The following is a 16108-nucleotide window of genomic DNA, read 5'->3' on the forward strand; positions in this document are numbered from 1 at the left end:
CTACTATAGTATACTATATATAGTGTGTGTGTGTGTGTGTGTGTGTGTGTGTGTGTGTGTGTGTGTGTGTGTGTGTGTGTGTGTGTGTGTGTGTGTGTGTGTGTGTACTGACTGTTTGAAAGCTGGCAGGTAGGAGTAGATGGAGATACTGCTGAGGTTGTAGATGAAGGGAAGGTGTTTGGAAATATCTTTCGTCGCCCAGGTGTTAAAGTAACTGTTGAGGACCCCCTGATCTCCCCCTGCAGACATGAAGACATACACAAATGCATTTAAAATGTTTCTGCTTGAGTTCAGAGAACGCTTGTTTGATCGGATTTTTCTCCTGTGGTTGAAGAAACACATTCAGACCAACTATAGTGAATTCCTGAATGGTCAACCTGCCACACTCATTCCCAAACAATGTGTCTTTTCCGACTTGTATAACTAGAAAAGGAATGCTGACAAAGCCTTGAGAGGATGGCAGATCTATGTTACAGAGTTGAATGCAGACAAACAGAGGGGAGGAGGCAATGAGAAGACAAGGTCACACCAGGTCAGATTGAAATGAGGACATACTATACTATACGTTTGTGTGGGAAGAGAAAGAGAGGTCGCGGGACATTTTTATGCATTATTTAAAATATATGCTTTTCTCATTACAAATGATTGAGGACACACCTGCAGTTAACTGGCTCATGTTTACACTGCCGAAATAAAACTAGGGCTTATAAAAACTGTGGAATATATCAGAGTTTGGTACGTTTCAAGTCTTTGCACTCATGGCCCAAATCAAGGCTGACAAGTCCTAAACTGGGAGTTTTCTGTCCTATACCAGTTTAGGTTATTCACCCAATCCAGTGCAATTTGTCATTACTACAATTTGTTGTTCACCATGTAGATCTTGTATGCTTCTAACTCAGTAACGTAACTCGTAGGACGTTGGGCTTTAAGGTTCTCTCCTGCAACTCCATTGAAATAATCGAAATGACAGAGATTTAAAGTACTTGTTAAACCTCGGGCTCGAAACAAACTATCAAATATTTATAAGTCAGAACGCCAAGTCCAAGGGAAGCCACGAGTTGTTTATGTCAAATAGACTCAGGTCCTCACCAATGGAATAAAGTAATAAACTCTTCCAATAAGCTCTGTCCACCCTGTCATCCCTGCTCAGAGATACTGTTGCAGTCCAAGAGTATTTCACGAGTGAGTTATCCTTCACATTGCTTCCACTTGAATACATTCCTCTACTCTCTTCAGATTATGTTCTCGTGTGCACTTTTAGAAACGGAAAAAAAAAAGAAACACTCACCGTCGAAGCTGCCGTTTTCACTGCAGAACGTGATCAGCTTCTCGTGCGTCTCATTGGACGGTGTGAAGACAAACACCCCGGAGTTGAAACAATCTGGCCAACCGGGATCCGGCGCTGCTGATAACTCCTCTCTCTCGAAGAGTTCATCTATATTTGACAGCACCTGCAAATATGAGGAGTTTCATTCGTTAATATTTCCACAGAAAAAGCAGAAGTCTGGGACAGGTGTTTAAACTTGATGCCAGTTGTCATGCAGCTGAAAGATGATATCACTGCAAGGATATCAGATATATATCAATGTGCCGTGAATTGGATATTCAATGGTCCCTTGATGACTGAAGCACTCTTTTGTGCGCTAGTCAATATTAAAATTAAATGCAAAGTTAATTCTAGGTCAAATCTATGTTAAAGAGTCTTGAAAACATTGTCCTTAGTGATTGTAATTTATGTCCAAAGTCTATTTCCTTAATTCTTGTCTTGTTTGCAAATGGAGATGTTGTGATGCAAAATTAGGATCTGAAAAAAAGCCAGAATCAGATTGAAGGCTATTTAATTTGTTGTTCCTTCTTCTGTACGCTCTCTGCTATTGTCAGCTTTGTTTTCTCACCAGTGTGTCTGCGTCCATGAACACACACTTGCTGTAGTGTGTGAGGGTCCAGCAGTGCAGTTTTGTGAACGTGACTCCCAGGTCCGGACGTTTCATCAGGGACAGATGAGCCACATCGCCCGAGTCCAAGACGTCCACCACAAGCACCTCATCAAAAATGGTTCCTAGTACATCTCTACAACACAGAAGGGGAGATTTGTGTTAGTCGGATATTGCCATTTGAAAAATGTTCACCAAACTTCAGCCGTGTGTGTGTGTGTGTGTGTGTGTGTGTGTGTGTGTGTGTGTGTGTGTGTGTGTGTGTGTGTGTGTGTGTGTGTGTGTGTGTGTGTGTGTGTGTGATTACTATAGGTTATGCTATACATTACATGATAATACATGAGAGGTGAGGGCTGCAGGCTAATTTAAAGGTAAGATTAAACAAAGGTGGTTGTCATGGTTCTTAGCATTTAGACCATCTTACTGTTGGCTGAACTGAACCTAACTAAAACATATCTGAACATTCTCTAATCTCTATCCGTCTTTACCCTTAACTCTCCAAAACTCCTCAGCATGTTCCTGTTGCTGCCGTCTCTACTCTCTTTTCCCTCCCTCTCACTTATTATTCTGTCTCTATCTGCCCATGGTGTCCTCACTCGCCACCCTCTCCCGCTCTCTCTCCCTGGGACAGCAGATGGAGACTATGGCCCAGTTCTGCCTTTTGTTCTGGGTCCCCTGAGAGACCCGTGGCTTTTTGGACAGCACACAGCTCGCCTCCCCATATCTCATACAAAATGCAAGTGCCTTTCTTTTCATTAAAAAAGGAAGCTGTGGAATTCACATATTCTAAATGTATTTATTGAAATGAGCATGACTACAGAGGCTTGAAGCATTTGAGGGCACTATAAGATTGTCACACCTTTCCATAGCACATGGTTTTAGTATGGCTCTACTTTGTTAGTATATTGTCTGAATTACATTTAGATGAATTGATGCACTATTTTATTTTCTACAACAATTGGCGTCAAGAGAAATTCCTCAGGAAACACTTAGTCCTCCAGAAAGGTGGATTTATGGTGAGTTTTGTGGATTTTCCTATTCGATGTATATTATTTTACCCACAAAAGCATCCACACGCGTCAGTGCGTCTTAGGTTCCCCCTAACCCCTCTCTCTGTTGTTATTTTCCATAACGTCCGTATACTGCGTAAATAATTAATGACCCTGAAACCTCAGCCTGACCAGCATCCCACCTGTTGAAACTGTTTTTAACTTCCACCTTCTTTAGTAAACACCATTGGTTAACGAAACAAAGCATGTTAGTGGTGATTATTATTCCACATAGACCAAAGGAAAAACAAAACAAGAACATATTTTTTTGTGCATGTCCTTAATGCAAAGTGAGCTGTTTGTTAATCACTTTAACCAAAAAACGGTTACTAAAGTCATCACCCTAAACATAAGATATTAAACTCATTCTCAGCAAAGCTCCATTTGGATGGTTTACCTATAGCCTATATTTGCATGATAGTGCACACATGTCTTATTTAAATAAATATAAACAAACGTTTTCGTTGAGATCCAAAACGTCTATAAAACGTTATATTTATGTTGAAAGATAATCAATTAAATTAATATTGAGTTTTCGGACCTGGTTAGAGACTAGTAGCCAATTCACTGGGACCTCAAAAATGTAATCCTTATTTTTTAACTTTCGAAATCGTCATGCTCTCCATTGTATTTGAGCTGTCATGGTTCTCCAGTAGGCTATTCCTTTAAAGTGTTTACTGAAACTAGATATGCTTTCACGGCAACACGAACTCGCGGCAGATGGCTGTCTGATCATACTCGGATAAAGTTATACCTGCATAAATTCAGTTAATTATTTACCACGGCATCCTCATTATATTTCCCTTTATTCCCTGCCTTCAGGAGGCGAGCAAAGGGGCAGGAGCTGTGATTGGCTGAACACAGTGGGTGGGAGACAGAACAGTGACAGGTAGCAAACAGCTACTTCAGGCAGTTTCATTAATAATTTCGAAGTTACTTTTTTCCCCCGTTTTTGTATCGCGCCCCTGCGTCAACAAGGCTTTGGACACACTTTAGATTAGTCGCAAATAAGTTGGAAAAGAAACAACTTCGGCTTGCGCAGCAGGATAGGTTGCCAGTGAGCGTTTGGGTTGACGGAGAGAGAAAAGAAGGAAAGAAAAAAGTGTGTGTGTGTGTGTGTGTGTGTGTGTGTGTGTGTGTGTGTGTGTGTGTGTGTGTGTGTGTGTGTGTGTGTGCGCGTGTGAAAGGCACGCACAGGCCTTTCTTTAGTTGAGAAAGTGTGTTCCCTCTCGAGTAAGGTCCTCGGGGACACGGTGGGGACCCGCGAGCGCTCACCAGCTGACAGCGCGTGCTTCATTGAGGCCATCCAACACCTCGGCCCACGAGCCTGCCAACAATAGCCCGAAATTAATGCACGCTCCCCATTACCTATTCACCAATTGGAAGACATGGCAACAGTTCAGAAAAAAGATTAAAACTTTTCACAAAATTGTTGCAGGGAAACAACGCTGTGCTATAATGTAATTCAGTGTGTCTGTGCGTTAAAATTGCCATAAACATTTCAGTTTGAAACACAGGACTGTGGGCCAGGGGGCGCGTGCACCTGCAACATATGGCGAGCGAGCGCGTGTTGCACACTCACGTCGCCGACAGCTTACGATAAATTACGTAGGGCCGAAGTGTAAAAAGTTTCCTTAATTAAATGGAAAGGCCTACGTGTGTGGTTTAAAGTAGCCTATATGTGTCATTAACTTTGGTCATTCAACAGTAAACTTTTATTTGTTCTTCATTATCTGCTGAACTCCAACTTATTAGGCCCTGGACCCTGGCTACTGCGCCTAAGGCTAAATACATAGCCTACTTAAAGGTTAGTCTAAGGTAGCTTACTGCAGATTTCGTTAGGCAATATATGTAGGCTATGTGTGTATATATGTGTGTGTATATATATATACAAATATATCCAAATGTGTATACATGTATGGCAGCCATTCCATTCCAGTGTCTGTTGAATTCCAACACACATGTTGTCAGTATAGAATAAAAATAAAAATAACAATCATTTTACTCAAACACATACAGTAAAACCAGAGAGACTGATTATTTTGCAGTAGTCTCTTATTCTTTTCCTGAGCTGTTTGTGTGTGTGTACATATAGTTTGTATTTGTCTAATTATAAAATGTACCTTATTATTATTATTATTATTATTGGTCAATGCAATAGATGTAACCGGTTCGGTTTCTAACAAGCTCTAATATAGTCAATATTAAATTTACAAACATTCCCTTCAACCAATAATACTCCTACTATGATATGAAATATTATAACTGTCTTATTTTTGTATTTATTTTATCTTGGTGAAAATTATATGGAGATATAAAAATATAAATGTAGCCTATTTTAAAATCAATAGTTGATCATAGATGCGATTAGGAGGTTCGTGGAAACAACACAGAGAGAGAGAGAAACATGTTTTCGTTTGCTTTTTTATTTCCAAAATCAAAATAACATAGTAAATGGCAAAATTATAGCTCTTCCTGTAACTATGGAGTTATAAAAAGCAAATCAAATAAAAAATATCAGCAATAAATACATGTCAATTAATCTCATCCAGTGAAAGCAAAAGACACACAGGTTGATCTGAAAATACAAAAGAAAATATAAAAGAAGGCAGCATTGATGGCTACATTAAATAGGCTATTTGTATGGAATTGGCAGTAGGCTACTAAAGTAGCAAACAAAACAAAACATATTGTTCATGGTTTGAAAACAAAACTCGCATTTATCAAGCCTCCGGCTTGTATATTTTTAAAGTGCACATTATGAACTTTTAAAGTTGCAAAAGGAAATACATTATACTTAAAAATTAACAAATACAAACATAAAATATCAAAATCATATTTAAGCTACAAAATGTTATTTTTTGTAAATTATAATTCATTAAGTCATGATTCGTGGAAGACAGCTTTCAGTCGGAGTGACGTGGGAAATGCCCATGGCTGTGCTGAGCGATACATGGCAGAGGGGTCTTCCAGCCACGTCTCCATGGAAACTGGAAATTATGGGCTAGACAGCTATTGGCAGAACCGAATTAGGCCCATCTCACACAAAAAATATTAGATTAAGACTTACAAGTTGATCAAAAATGAATAAGGATATTGTTAAAAATGTAACATGATTTTCTTTGAGAAAGCCAAAACTTCCATGTTAAAACTGCATTTTGTTAGCAACATAAAGACTGTATTATTGACACTGTATGCTACGGCCATAATTTTGCTGTAGGCAATGTTGAGACTATAATAAAGTCTGTTGTTTTTAATAATATTATGTTTTATTATTATTCTTTTAGTAAGCAACAGTGTGTTGATGATGATGGTGGTGGTGGCGCGTTAGCTTGAGTTCTGAGAGGTCATCTTCTTCACTTGAGTGGAGCTCCATCGCTATTTCATCCGAGTCACTGAAGTGGGAGTGCGGGGAAAACTCTCCGTCGCTTCGGGGAGAATCTTTCCTCCCACCTCCGACTGGTGCAAGGGAACTGCCTGCCCGGGTGGAAGAAGGAGGAGAAGGCGAACGCATTGCTTCTTCAATAGCGGAGAACGATTCGTCGTCGAAGGTGGGGCGGAAAGGCATCCCGCTGATGTGGACAGCCGCTGCCGTCCTACAAGTGGTAGGGGACGGGGAAGCCCTGTCCTTCGCTCCGTCAATACTACCGGTGGCTGGCAGCACAGCGTCACACTTTGGCGAGTTGTTGCTGTTGTTTGAGACGTCGTTACTGCTTTTTTTTGAGGAGACTGGAGCTTCGAGCAGATCCGCCAGTGCGTTGATGTAAATCTGCGCCATCTGTAAAGTTTCATATTTGGAGAGCTTCTTGTCGTTGTCAAACGCCGGTATGACGCTGCGCAGCTCGTCAAACGCGTAATTAAGCCCGTGCATCCGTCTCCTTTCGCGTGCGTTTGCAGCCACGCGCCTCTGCTTCTGGACTCCGTTGTGAGGTCTGCTGGACTGGGCTCTCTGTGTCGTGGATGTTTCGTCATCGGACCCGGTGGCCGTGCTTTGAAGACGGCACAAGTCCCTGACTTTGAGCGAAGAAGAGGAGGGGCTCTTAGCAGTTCTCCTGCAGCTGGGAGGACTGGAATCCGGGGAACCACTCTCTGAAAAATAAAGAAACAAAAATGTACTGAACTGGTCCTGTTTGATTAATTTATAATAAATACAAAACCTTTTGACTATGGTTGTTGAAATAATGACACTCAAGCTGACTGTTAAGAAAATGAATTATAATTCTGCCTATTTGAGACCCATAACTATAACCCACTGCAAATCCCAGATGCCTGTTGCATGTGGTGTTGAATTGCAGGTAGCCTAATGTTGGTTTGAAATGTTGTCCAAAATGGACACTATTAGCAATGTTTCTCACCTTGGTAGGAGCCGGTGCTGGGGCAGGGCGAGTGCCGCAGGTAGTCGGGTGAAGTGGCGTGTGCCACACAGGTGCCAGAGGGCTGCACCGGAGCCAGCCAGGCGCGTGGGTCACTGCCGCTGTCTACGAGCGTCTGTCCAGGTTCATAGCGGGACTCCTCGCGCTGCTGCTCCCCAATCCTCTCCGCAGGTTTCAGGCTCTGCAGCCGCGCGTGGATGGCTGCCACCTCCTGTGCGCCTCTGTTCCAGTCTTCCACACTTAGGACATCCATGTTTCTAAACGAACCCGAAAAGTAGGAAAAGTTTACCCGACTGAATCTATATCAGTTTTTTTGGAGGCACCCACTGCTTTCCTGTCGCACTTTGTGAGTAAGACTGTCGCGTGCGGGACTCCTTCTCTGATGTCTCAAGGCGCCGCGTCCGTTTAAAAAGCGGCACGCGCCTGGGAGCCCCCCTCCTCGCGCTGGTCGCGTGTTGACGTCCAATGAGAAGTCTCGGTAAGGCCCGAGAGAGGTGATTATGGCCCCCGAAGCCGGAATGTTTATGATAACGTTACAATTTAAGGAGTGTTTAACGCGAGGGATGTAAGGGGAACCTCCCACAGGACGCACGTGCATGCGGTGACGGTTTTAGGTAAGAAGCGTGGTCCACGCGACGCGAGATTCACAGCTTGGACATAATTAGCCTATTACCTGCGTGTGCATGAGTAAGGGGGCGGAAAAAGAGTGAGGAGAAAGGTTGAAAAGGGTTAATTTACTATCACTAACATGTTTCTCTGTCTGGCGTAAAGGCTGTATTTCATTTTGCATCCCATATTTACTGTAACCCCAACTCCAAAGTTTGAGTCAAGAAAGAAGAAATCACATATTCGTTGAGACAAAGGAATCTAACATAATAAATGTGCCCCCTAATCAGTTCAAATAATGATGCTTCATCTCAGTATTTGTCCAATTTGAATGAATAACGTTATTTCATGTGTTGATGAAATTAACAAAGTTGAGGGAGAAAAGCCTGCCAAAAAGAGCTTGGGGCTAAGAAGTTGCTTGATCAACAGTCAGCTGATAAAACTTTGGGGCTCCTGGGGCTCGCGCACTCACTGTCAATTCATTCATTCTCAGATCATCTCCAGTTTCCATTTTTAATTTTTCGCGGATCTCAAACGGTTTGATCCAGCTCTCGCAACGCCCTGCCAGTAAAAAGGGCTTCACAATGGAAACGTGAGCAGGGGGCTCGCGCTCAACACTGTTACGAGCTGTATGTGGCGCAGCGCACGGTTGCAACGGCAATCAGCGAGATGTACATGCACGCGCACAGCACAGACGCAAATACTCGCACAGACCAAACACGATGTTTAGATGAGACAATATATTATTTCCGATATTCACTATTAATTATTCAAAAAAAAAGGGTGCTCACAAGATAAAAGGGAATATCGTAGCCCATAGCTTGGCAAGAAAAACTTTGGACACATTGAAGCTGTAACAGTCTACTGATCAAAGGGACCATGTTTACAGAGACCCAAACATTAAGACTAACCTTAAAAATGAACAATGGTCTAATTACTGGGTGGAAATGGGCAGTTTCACCTAATTGACACGGTGGATTTAGGGATAGAACTAGATACAGTGGCCCAATGTATGAGCCACAATGACCAAGGGATGGTACCTGTTGCTGCCCAGTCCAACTTATCACAACATTAAATGAAGTAATTGCAAAATGCAATGCACGAAAATGTTATAGAAGCAGGATAAGACTACATTTAAAAAAAACATTTATATTCAAAGACATAAACTGCTAAGCTGTGATAGACATGTGGGGTTCATTCTTTAAAGACAATGCTGCTTTAGACTAGCTGGAAATTGTGGGACGAAATCCCATAATTCCAGAGATAACCCGACATCAATCTTTTGTATTTTTTATTCATGTATTCATCATGGGGACGTCTTGCGGGCTAGAGGTCTGGCGCCGAGCGTTCGCCCCCTCTTCCCACCTACAAGCCCCCATCCAACGGGCCGGGCCGGGCTCCTGAAGCTACCGACAGGTTGGATATTGTAGCTGGCGATTATTAAAGTGTCGGAGCCACAATGGAGACTCTATGTTCCATTGGTCACGCCTGGGGGGCTCCTCGAGGGAGAAGGGAGGGAGGCTCCCATTCCAATGCGCGAGAGGAGTCTGCGTGCTGCCGCTTCTCATTCCCATCTCCCGGGAGACAGGGGCGCGACGGGCACGAGACCGGAGTCAGAGGAGCTGGACAGAGATTTCAACATTTAACTGAAGCCCTTAGCCTTAGCCTAAATTGTATTGTTTTTGTAGAAATGCTAGGAAAAAAAATGTATTTCGAAGCTCAAAAGTTTGCCACACCTAAGGAGACTTTCTTCTCTACACACTTTTACGTTTTCCTAGAAATACCTGAAAAAGTACTATTGAAAAGTAACAATAAAAACACTTTGCAAGTTTTTTTTACTTTACTTAAAGCCCTGTAATCAACTTAAGAATGATGTGTTACCATAACTCAAATATTAATTCAACTTAACATCTTCTCAACCAGCAACCTTATAATGCTAATTAGCATTATAATTTGATGCTATACGTGAATACATTTTAGATAGTAGCCTATACTTTAAGGCCTTTATGTTAATTAATTACAATTATGCATTCGGGACATTTTGTTTTGAATGTGTCCAGTGTTGTATTCAATCTTAGTAAAATATTCATTTATCGACGTCCAAGTTGTTTATATCCTATTAAACATGTTGAATGCATACACTTTTAACAAACAAAAAGGAGAGCATGAGGACTTTAGGTACAGGTTTACTCTTCATAGAATTACAGATAATGATAATTATGCTGACTAGGATTTTTCTCTGCCTTGTACAATAAGAAGACAATATCTTGCACTATATCAAGTTGATTATCACATAATGTGTCAAGTGAAATTATAAGCACCATAAATATCTGTTATATTTATTCCTTCCATTAATTTTCAATATCTGTCATTTATCATGAGGAAAAAGCATAAACAGAGACTTGAGGTCTAAGACAATGGGGAAGGGCTAAATAGTGGCACCAACTGGTTAAACTGGAGAACTTCTATGTAGTGCTCCACTGAACTTGACAGCATTGGTCCGCAGCAGTGTGTCTATCCAGCTGTTAACAGCAGTACACAGGCCTTTGAAGTGATGGGCCATTTGAAGTGAAAGACACAAAGGCTTTGCTCATGCTTGATCTTAAAATATATTCCACGCATCAGATCATCTCATATCGCAAAAAAAACCAAACATTTAAATTGTTATGGTTGGTTTTTGTAATTTCACTTTTACCCTTTGTCCGAAATCTATTAGGTTTAATGTTGAAGCTATAAGCAGGATACTACAACCAACTTGCAATAATTAAATGACATACTATATGTATCAATCCATTTTAGAAAGAAGTTTTCTTTTATTGCTCATAATTAAAATAATGTCAAAAGAGAGAATAAAGGAGAATCACCTTTTAACCTTTTGATAAAAGCAAGACCTATCTGGATCAACTTACCGGTAAGATGTGACTTGTGCAGAGTTGGTTACCATTTCTAAGAGAGTAGACGAGTCACATGCGCTGGAATCAGAAAGCTGAGGAGAGGACAAACTTTGCCACTTTATCTAGAAAGGGAAGCTGTTATGTCGTCTGGAATCTTTGATCAACATTGACTGCACTTATTTGAAAGGTGGAAAGTTGTTCTTTAGTGAGGTGCCTCTATATTTGAATGCTTGTTTTCAGAAAATGTACAGACGTTTGAAGCAAACAGAGAAAAAGACAAAAGCAATTTAGCATTAAGGAAAACGTTACTTTGAGGAGTCAAAGTAGTGAAGACACGTTTCTGAATTTTGGAGGATTCATGCCAGAGGTGAGGCGATAAATTACAAAGAATCTTTACCGGTATTCAAATGTGTTGATAAATGACATGATGTAGATTTATTCACCATATTTCTGTATAACGTTGTCTTGCTTACCACAAACAAGAAAATACCATACCTCTGTAGAAAACCTGTTTATTAGACAAATTATACACAGAAAGCTTTGCCACTTGTAACAGAGGCCCCAGTTTGTTCAGTTTTTGAATAATATGCAACACATACAACAAAATAGGCCTATATTAAATACTGTACATCATACATTTTTGAAAATTATCAAGTAAATCCTGTAGTTCTATGTATGAAATAAAAAAAATGTTAACAGATAGCGCAAGAGCAAGTTTGTGCATGCTTTCTTTTTAATCAACTTGCCACTTTTTGTTATTTAGCCAGCAAATAAAAAATGAACTCAGAATGACATGATAAAAGCAAATCGTTTGTGTTGACATGGGCAGAACAGGTAGAAACCAAATGGGACTGCTTAACTCTATACTATAGCTCATTATGATATACTCTTTTCTTTTTGTTAAACAAAAATAGCATCAACGTGTAAAATATACATTTTTATAATGTCTCTTTCATTTATACTAAATAAAACATTTGAAATGTCTGTGTCCTATTTGTCATTCAATAGCCATACTGTAGCCTAAGAAAAATAATGCCTAAGAATGCTTGCTTCAAAACACTGTGGCTCGACTGAGTTCTCTACGCACAACATTTTGCAGTTTTAGTTCTTAAAGATAACAAACTGAAAACTGGTTCTAAACAACTAACATTATCATTTATTAATACAGTGTTAGTGAAAAAGATTTGGTTCCATTTTACCACCCCACCCCCTAATCCACAAAATATTCCTTTAATGATCTCAATGTCCCTTTCCTCTTCCCCCGCCACAAAATGCACCTTAATGGTCTGGTTTGAATTAATTGGCACTTAAAAAAAACAAGTTATATAAACAGTACCCTTAACATTACAGATATGAAATTAAGTATATTTCTGACTTATCTCACAAAAGGCAGACACTGGGTTCTGATGGGCGTTGATTCTTTGTGACATTCCTATGACCCTTAGCGCAACGACTGAATTGCTGCACTAAAATGTTTCCAGTTTTTAGTGATATTTTAACTGGAAGCCGGGAGGATAAAGCTAGCTATAGTTGACATACGTGTAAGGCCTGTACTGAAGATGCTGCTGCAATGGCTTCTCCAAAACACAAATGATAGTCCCTTTCATCACATGAACCTGATAAAAAGTGATTAATGATCTCCAACATGACACAACCTCACATAATGAGCTTTTATCTTTTAAACACCCAGGCTATGGCAGCACTTAACTTAAGCAAAACAAAGAAAAAGAAAAAGTAAAAGTTGGAATGACTTATAATGCAAAACCAGAGACTACAGCACTCATTTAGCAGTTTTTCAAAGTTTGCTGAGAGAAAAAAAACAAGTAGACAGCTCAGAACAATGTTATTTTTTTGTACTTCCTGACCAAAACACATTCCACGCATTAAATCTATTTTTTTCAAAAACAAAACTCAATAAAAGACATATAATAAGCATACGCTTTTGGAAGTCTTTCGGCTTGTCTTTTATGTTTTTTCTTCTTTAAGTTCTTCTTGTATCATCCCTTTTTATTATCCCTCTGAGAGTTTGATAAGAGGATCTCACCTTGACTTTGAAAGCAGAGAGCACAGTACAGGTGAGAAAGAAAAGGTCAGATCTACATACAATCACTTACAGGTCTGTGGGCACTGGTACAGTGCAGTGGGGCTGACAAAGAGTCTTCAATGTGCATCAAAGTGTTGAAAACAGTTTCAGACAGATGCACCAAAATGGCAGAAATAGTTAAAGACCGACGCACCAAACTGGTGATTCAGTGTCATATTGTTGCACTGTCATGGCGTTTAAGCAGTATTCAGATGGATGCTCCGTGATGGGGTCAGCGTGAGTTCAACTGTAACGTCTCAGTTTAGTCTGGCCACCGTATTGACACCACCTTGGACGCATTTAGTACCCCAAGTATCGGTGAAGCAAGAGAAGAGAAAACTTAGTATGGACTCCCACAAAGTGAAAAGGCAGAGTAAAAGTTGAAAAGTGGAGTCTTCCGATATTCACTGAGATCAGGCCTTTTCAAAACTGCAAGGGGCTGCTGTATGTATTCCCAGGGCTACCGACAAAATTATAGTTATAAACGCCTTCATAAAATAACAACTCAATAATTGCTTAGTAGTGTGAGCCCCTTAGAATTGTTTAATGGCTAACAACATCACCAGTCATCCACCAATGGCAGCCCTGGAGCTCACAGGAATATACATGTTTCCTGTGGTAGGAGTAGTGTAAACTAAACCCTCCAAGGGGGATTTAGATCATAATAGTCAGGTAATTTCAGCAGATCTCCATTACATGAGGCAGTCCTCATAATGTAAAACAGAAGCAATAGAAAAAGATCCCCTTTCACACATGTCCCTAAAAATAATCCCCCAAACAATCACAAGAACAACAACAACAAAGCAAAGTCAACCCTTCCCACCCCCTTCCCTTTATGCACCTTACCAGAATGTTTGCAGGAGGATAAGGAACGCCCAAATAGACCTCCACCTCTTTTGTCTTCTCGACATAAAAATTGGACACCCCTGGAAACACCCAAGCAGAAACTAAAAACATAAAGATTCCTATGTACACCTCTCTAGCAGATTTTTTTAGCTTAGCCATAAAGCATTTGTTCTACCATCCCATGACCGACCCTAACCACCTCGCCTCCTTCTGCTCCTATTCCTCCTGAGCCAACCATATCCTTAGAAACTCCTCATATGGATGTGCCCCTGTCGGGGTCATTGCCATATCCAAAGTTGGGTCCTGGACCTGTGGACTGGTAGGGGATGGAGGACATTGTTTTAATAGGGCTGCGGAAGAAGCCACCGTTGGGGGCTCTCTGCCTAAAAGGGCCCACCCCACCAGTCCGGTGGTCCTGGAGGACGCCGCCACCGCTGCCGAAACCAGTTGAAAATCCAGCAGCGGCTTTGGCAGAGAGGGTGCGGCTCAGGGTCTGGATCTGCTCGGGGATGAAGGTGGTGGTGGTGATGTGGGTGTTGCGGAAGTCGCTGATCTGCTCGAGTGCCTGGCGTGCCGCAGGCAGGGCATCCATATCAAGGGGCGTTAAATCGATGGAAGAGGTGGAGAATTGCTTGTGGGGGCTTTCATCATCGGTGCACAAGCTGTTAACCCGGCGGTGTAGGTGCTCCAGGTCGATCTCCTTATCGTCCTGCAGGTGGGAGGGGCAGGGGAGTAGTAGAACGAAGAAGAGGAAGTGGTGATGGTAAATGGAAGAAGGGAATGAGAAGTTAGAAAGAACACATTGGAACGTAGGATTTAAAAGGGATGTTTGAGGAGAAAGATCCAGGGTTAGTGTTTAAGGGTGGGAGATGAAGGTGAGGGAAGTGGTGAAGTGAAAAGAAAGAAGAAAGAGGATGTGAGGGATTATTCAAGGAAAGTTTGATAGGAAGGCAATGGGAGAGAGAGGGTAAAAATGAGTGGAGGAAGAGTGAGGGTAGTGCAAAAAAAAAAGTAAGGACATGGAGAGAACAGTGAAGGAAACATGAGAGTACGTGCAGAGAGGGTGTATTTTTTTAAAGAATTAATGGAAAAAGGGTTGTGTGTAATTTGTATTCAGCAAAAGGGCCAATCAACCAGTAGAAATGGGTAGAGAGAAAATTAGTAAAAGAAAGAAAAGGCCAATGCAGGTGAGGACATTTTGGCATGCATGTAGCCAAACAAAAGTGTTGGCACAATTAAAAATGAGACCCATGTTGAGTTAGGAGAGAAAGTGAGGATGGCACAACATAAAGTTATTAAAAAAAAAGTTTGGTGGTCATTGGGAACCATACATGTGACAGGAAGCAAGGAGAGCAAAAGGGAGGAGGGGAAAGATGGAGGGAAGAGAAGCACACTATGAGCTGTGGTGAGGATATAGAAGGAGAGAAACATACACACACTTCTACAAGGTCTTTAAGGGACTGCAGATAATCTGGAATACACACAGAAAACACACCACCATCATGCTGTGCGCTCTGCGATTCCAGGGGGCTTGTGCTTGGTCTACTGTCCCTTACAATAACATAACATTACAAATAAAACCTCCTTTACATAAGCCAGTTCAAATGCTTAACGATACCTCACCTAACCTATGTATCTTTCCTGCTTATTGTCAACATTGCATCAAGGCCAACATGCCAACAAATTCACATTGAGATTGACATCTCGTTTTCAGGTGAAGTTTTTCCAGGCCACATACAATATGGCTCCTTTATCAAATGCATTTTAGAAGATAGATTATTAAACTTCAATCAAACAATATTTAACAGTTCAAAAAGAAAGTGCATATATCAACTTAGGCTTTACCTTAACTTGCAGTATATGTTAAATGAGACTTATAATTACTATATTCACATATTCATTCAAGGATGGTTACACTCACTGAGAGGTGATGCATGCCTTTACAGGGGACAGTGGTGTGAGGGAGGTGAGTACGCAATGAATGAGGTGAGGATAGCGAGAGGAAAAGGCTTTGCTGAAATGTACTAACTCCACACACATGGCAAGGTGCTTCTCTGGCTTTATGGAAGGTAAGGGTCTGAGAGTTAGGTCTGTGGAAGTGTGGGGTGTCACATCAATATAGGTGTACCATTAAGGTTCACACTTTGTGTAACGTCACAGGGTTTTGTGAGGAAGGGAGTCACATTATTGGGGGTAAAGATAGAGTTACTGACCGTGTCCTTTAGGTCTGGGGGTCTGGAGGGGGCTCTGGACCTACTGTATGAAGCTCACGGGCAGAGGGGACAAGCAATGGTGCCCCCTGGTTGCCATCTAAGGAAGGGAC

General features: G+C 41.3%; 3 protein-coding genes across 3 annotated transcripts in view; all 3 read right to left on the reverse strand.

Moving 5' to 3' along the window:
- Positions 1–5968, reverse strand: part of LOC104958466 (glycogenin-1-like) — an 11820-nt gene extending 5852 nt beyond the window's left edge. Inside the window, exons 1-6 of the mRNA XM_010786208.1 lie at positions 5937–5968; positions 4527–4576; positions 3627–3630; positions 1896–2076; positions 1289–1451; positions 99–239 (exon numbers count right to left, since the gene is read on the reverse strand). Of these exons, the coding sequence (XP_010784510.1) occupies positions 99–239; positions 1289–1451; positions 1896–2076; positions 3627–3630; positions 4527–4576; positions 5937–5968 (571 nt within the window). The remainder of the gene's footprint in view (positions 1–98; positions 240–1288; positions 1452–1895; positions 2077–3626; positions 3631–4526; positions 4577–5936) is intronic.
- A 298-nt stretch (positions 5969–6266) lies between these two features.
- Positions 6267–7609, reverse strand: atoh1a (atonal bHLH transcription factor 1a). Its single transcript, XM_010786209.1, has 2 exons — positions 7339–7609; positions 6267–7072 (listed from the first exon to the last, which is right to left on the reverse strand). Exons 1-2 carry the CDS (start codon positions 7607–7609, stop codon positions 6267–6269), a joined length of 1077 nt encoding a protein of 358 aa, XP_010784511.1.
- A 3982-nt stretch (positions 7610–11591) lies between these two features.
- Positions 11592–16108, reverse strand: part of LOC104958468 (glutamate receptor ionotropic, delta-2) — a 32604-nt gene continuing 28087 nt past the window's right edge. The window contains exon 4 of the mRNA XM_010786210.1: positions 11592–14494. Within this exon, the coding sequence (XP_010784512.1) occupies positions 14039–14494 (456 nt within the window). The 3' untranslated portion in view covers positions 11592–14038. The remainder of the gene's footprint in view (positions 14495–16108) is intronic.

This window comes from Notothenia coriiceps, unplaced genomic scaffold (assembly GCF_000735185.1).
Source record: "Notothenia coriiceps isolate Sejong01 unplaced genomic scaffold, NC01 NC01_scaffold00028800, whole genome shotgun sequence".
NCBI lineage: Eukaryota > Metazoa > Chordata > Actinopteri > Perciformes > Nototheniidae > Notothenia > Notothenia coriiceps.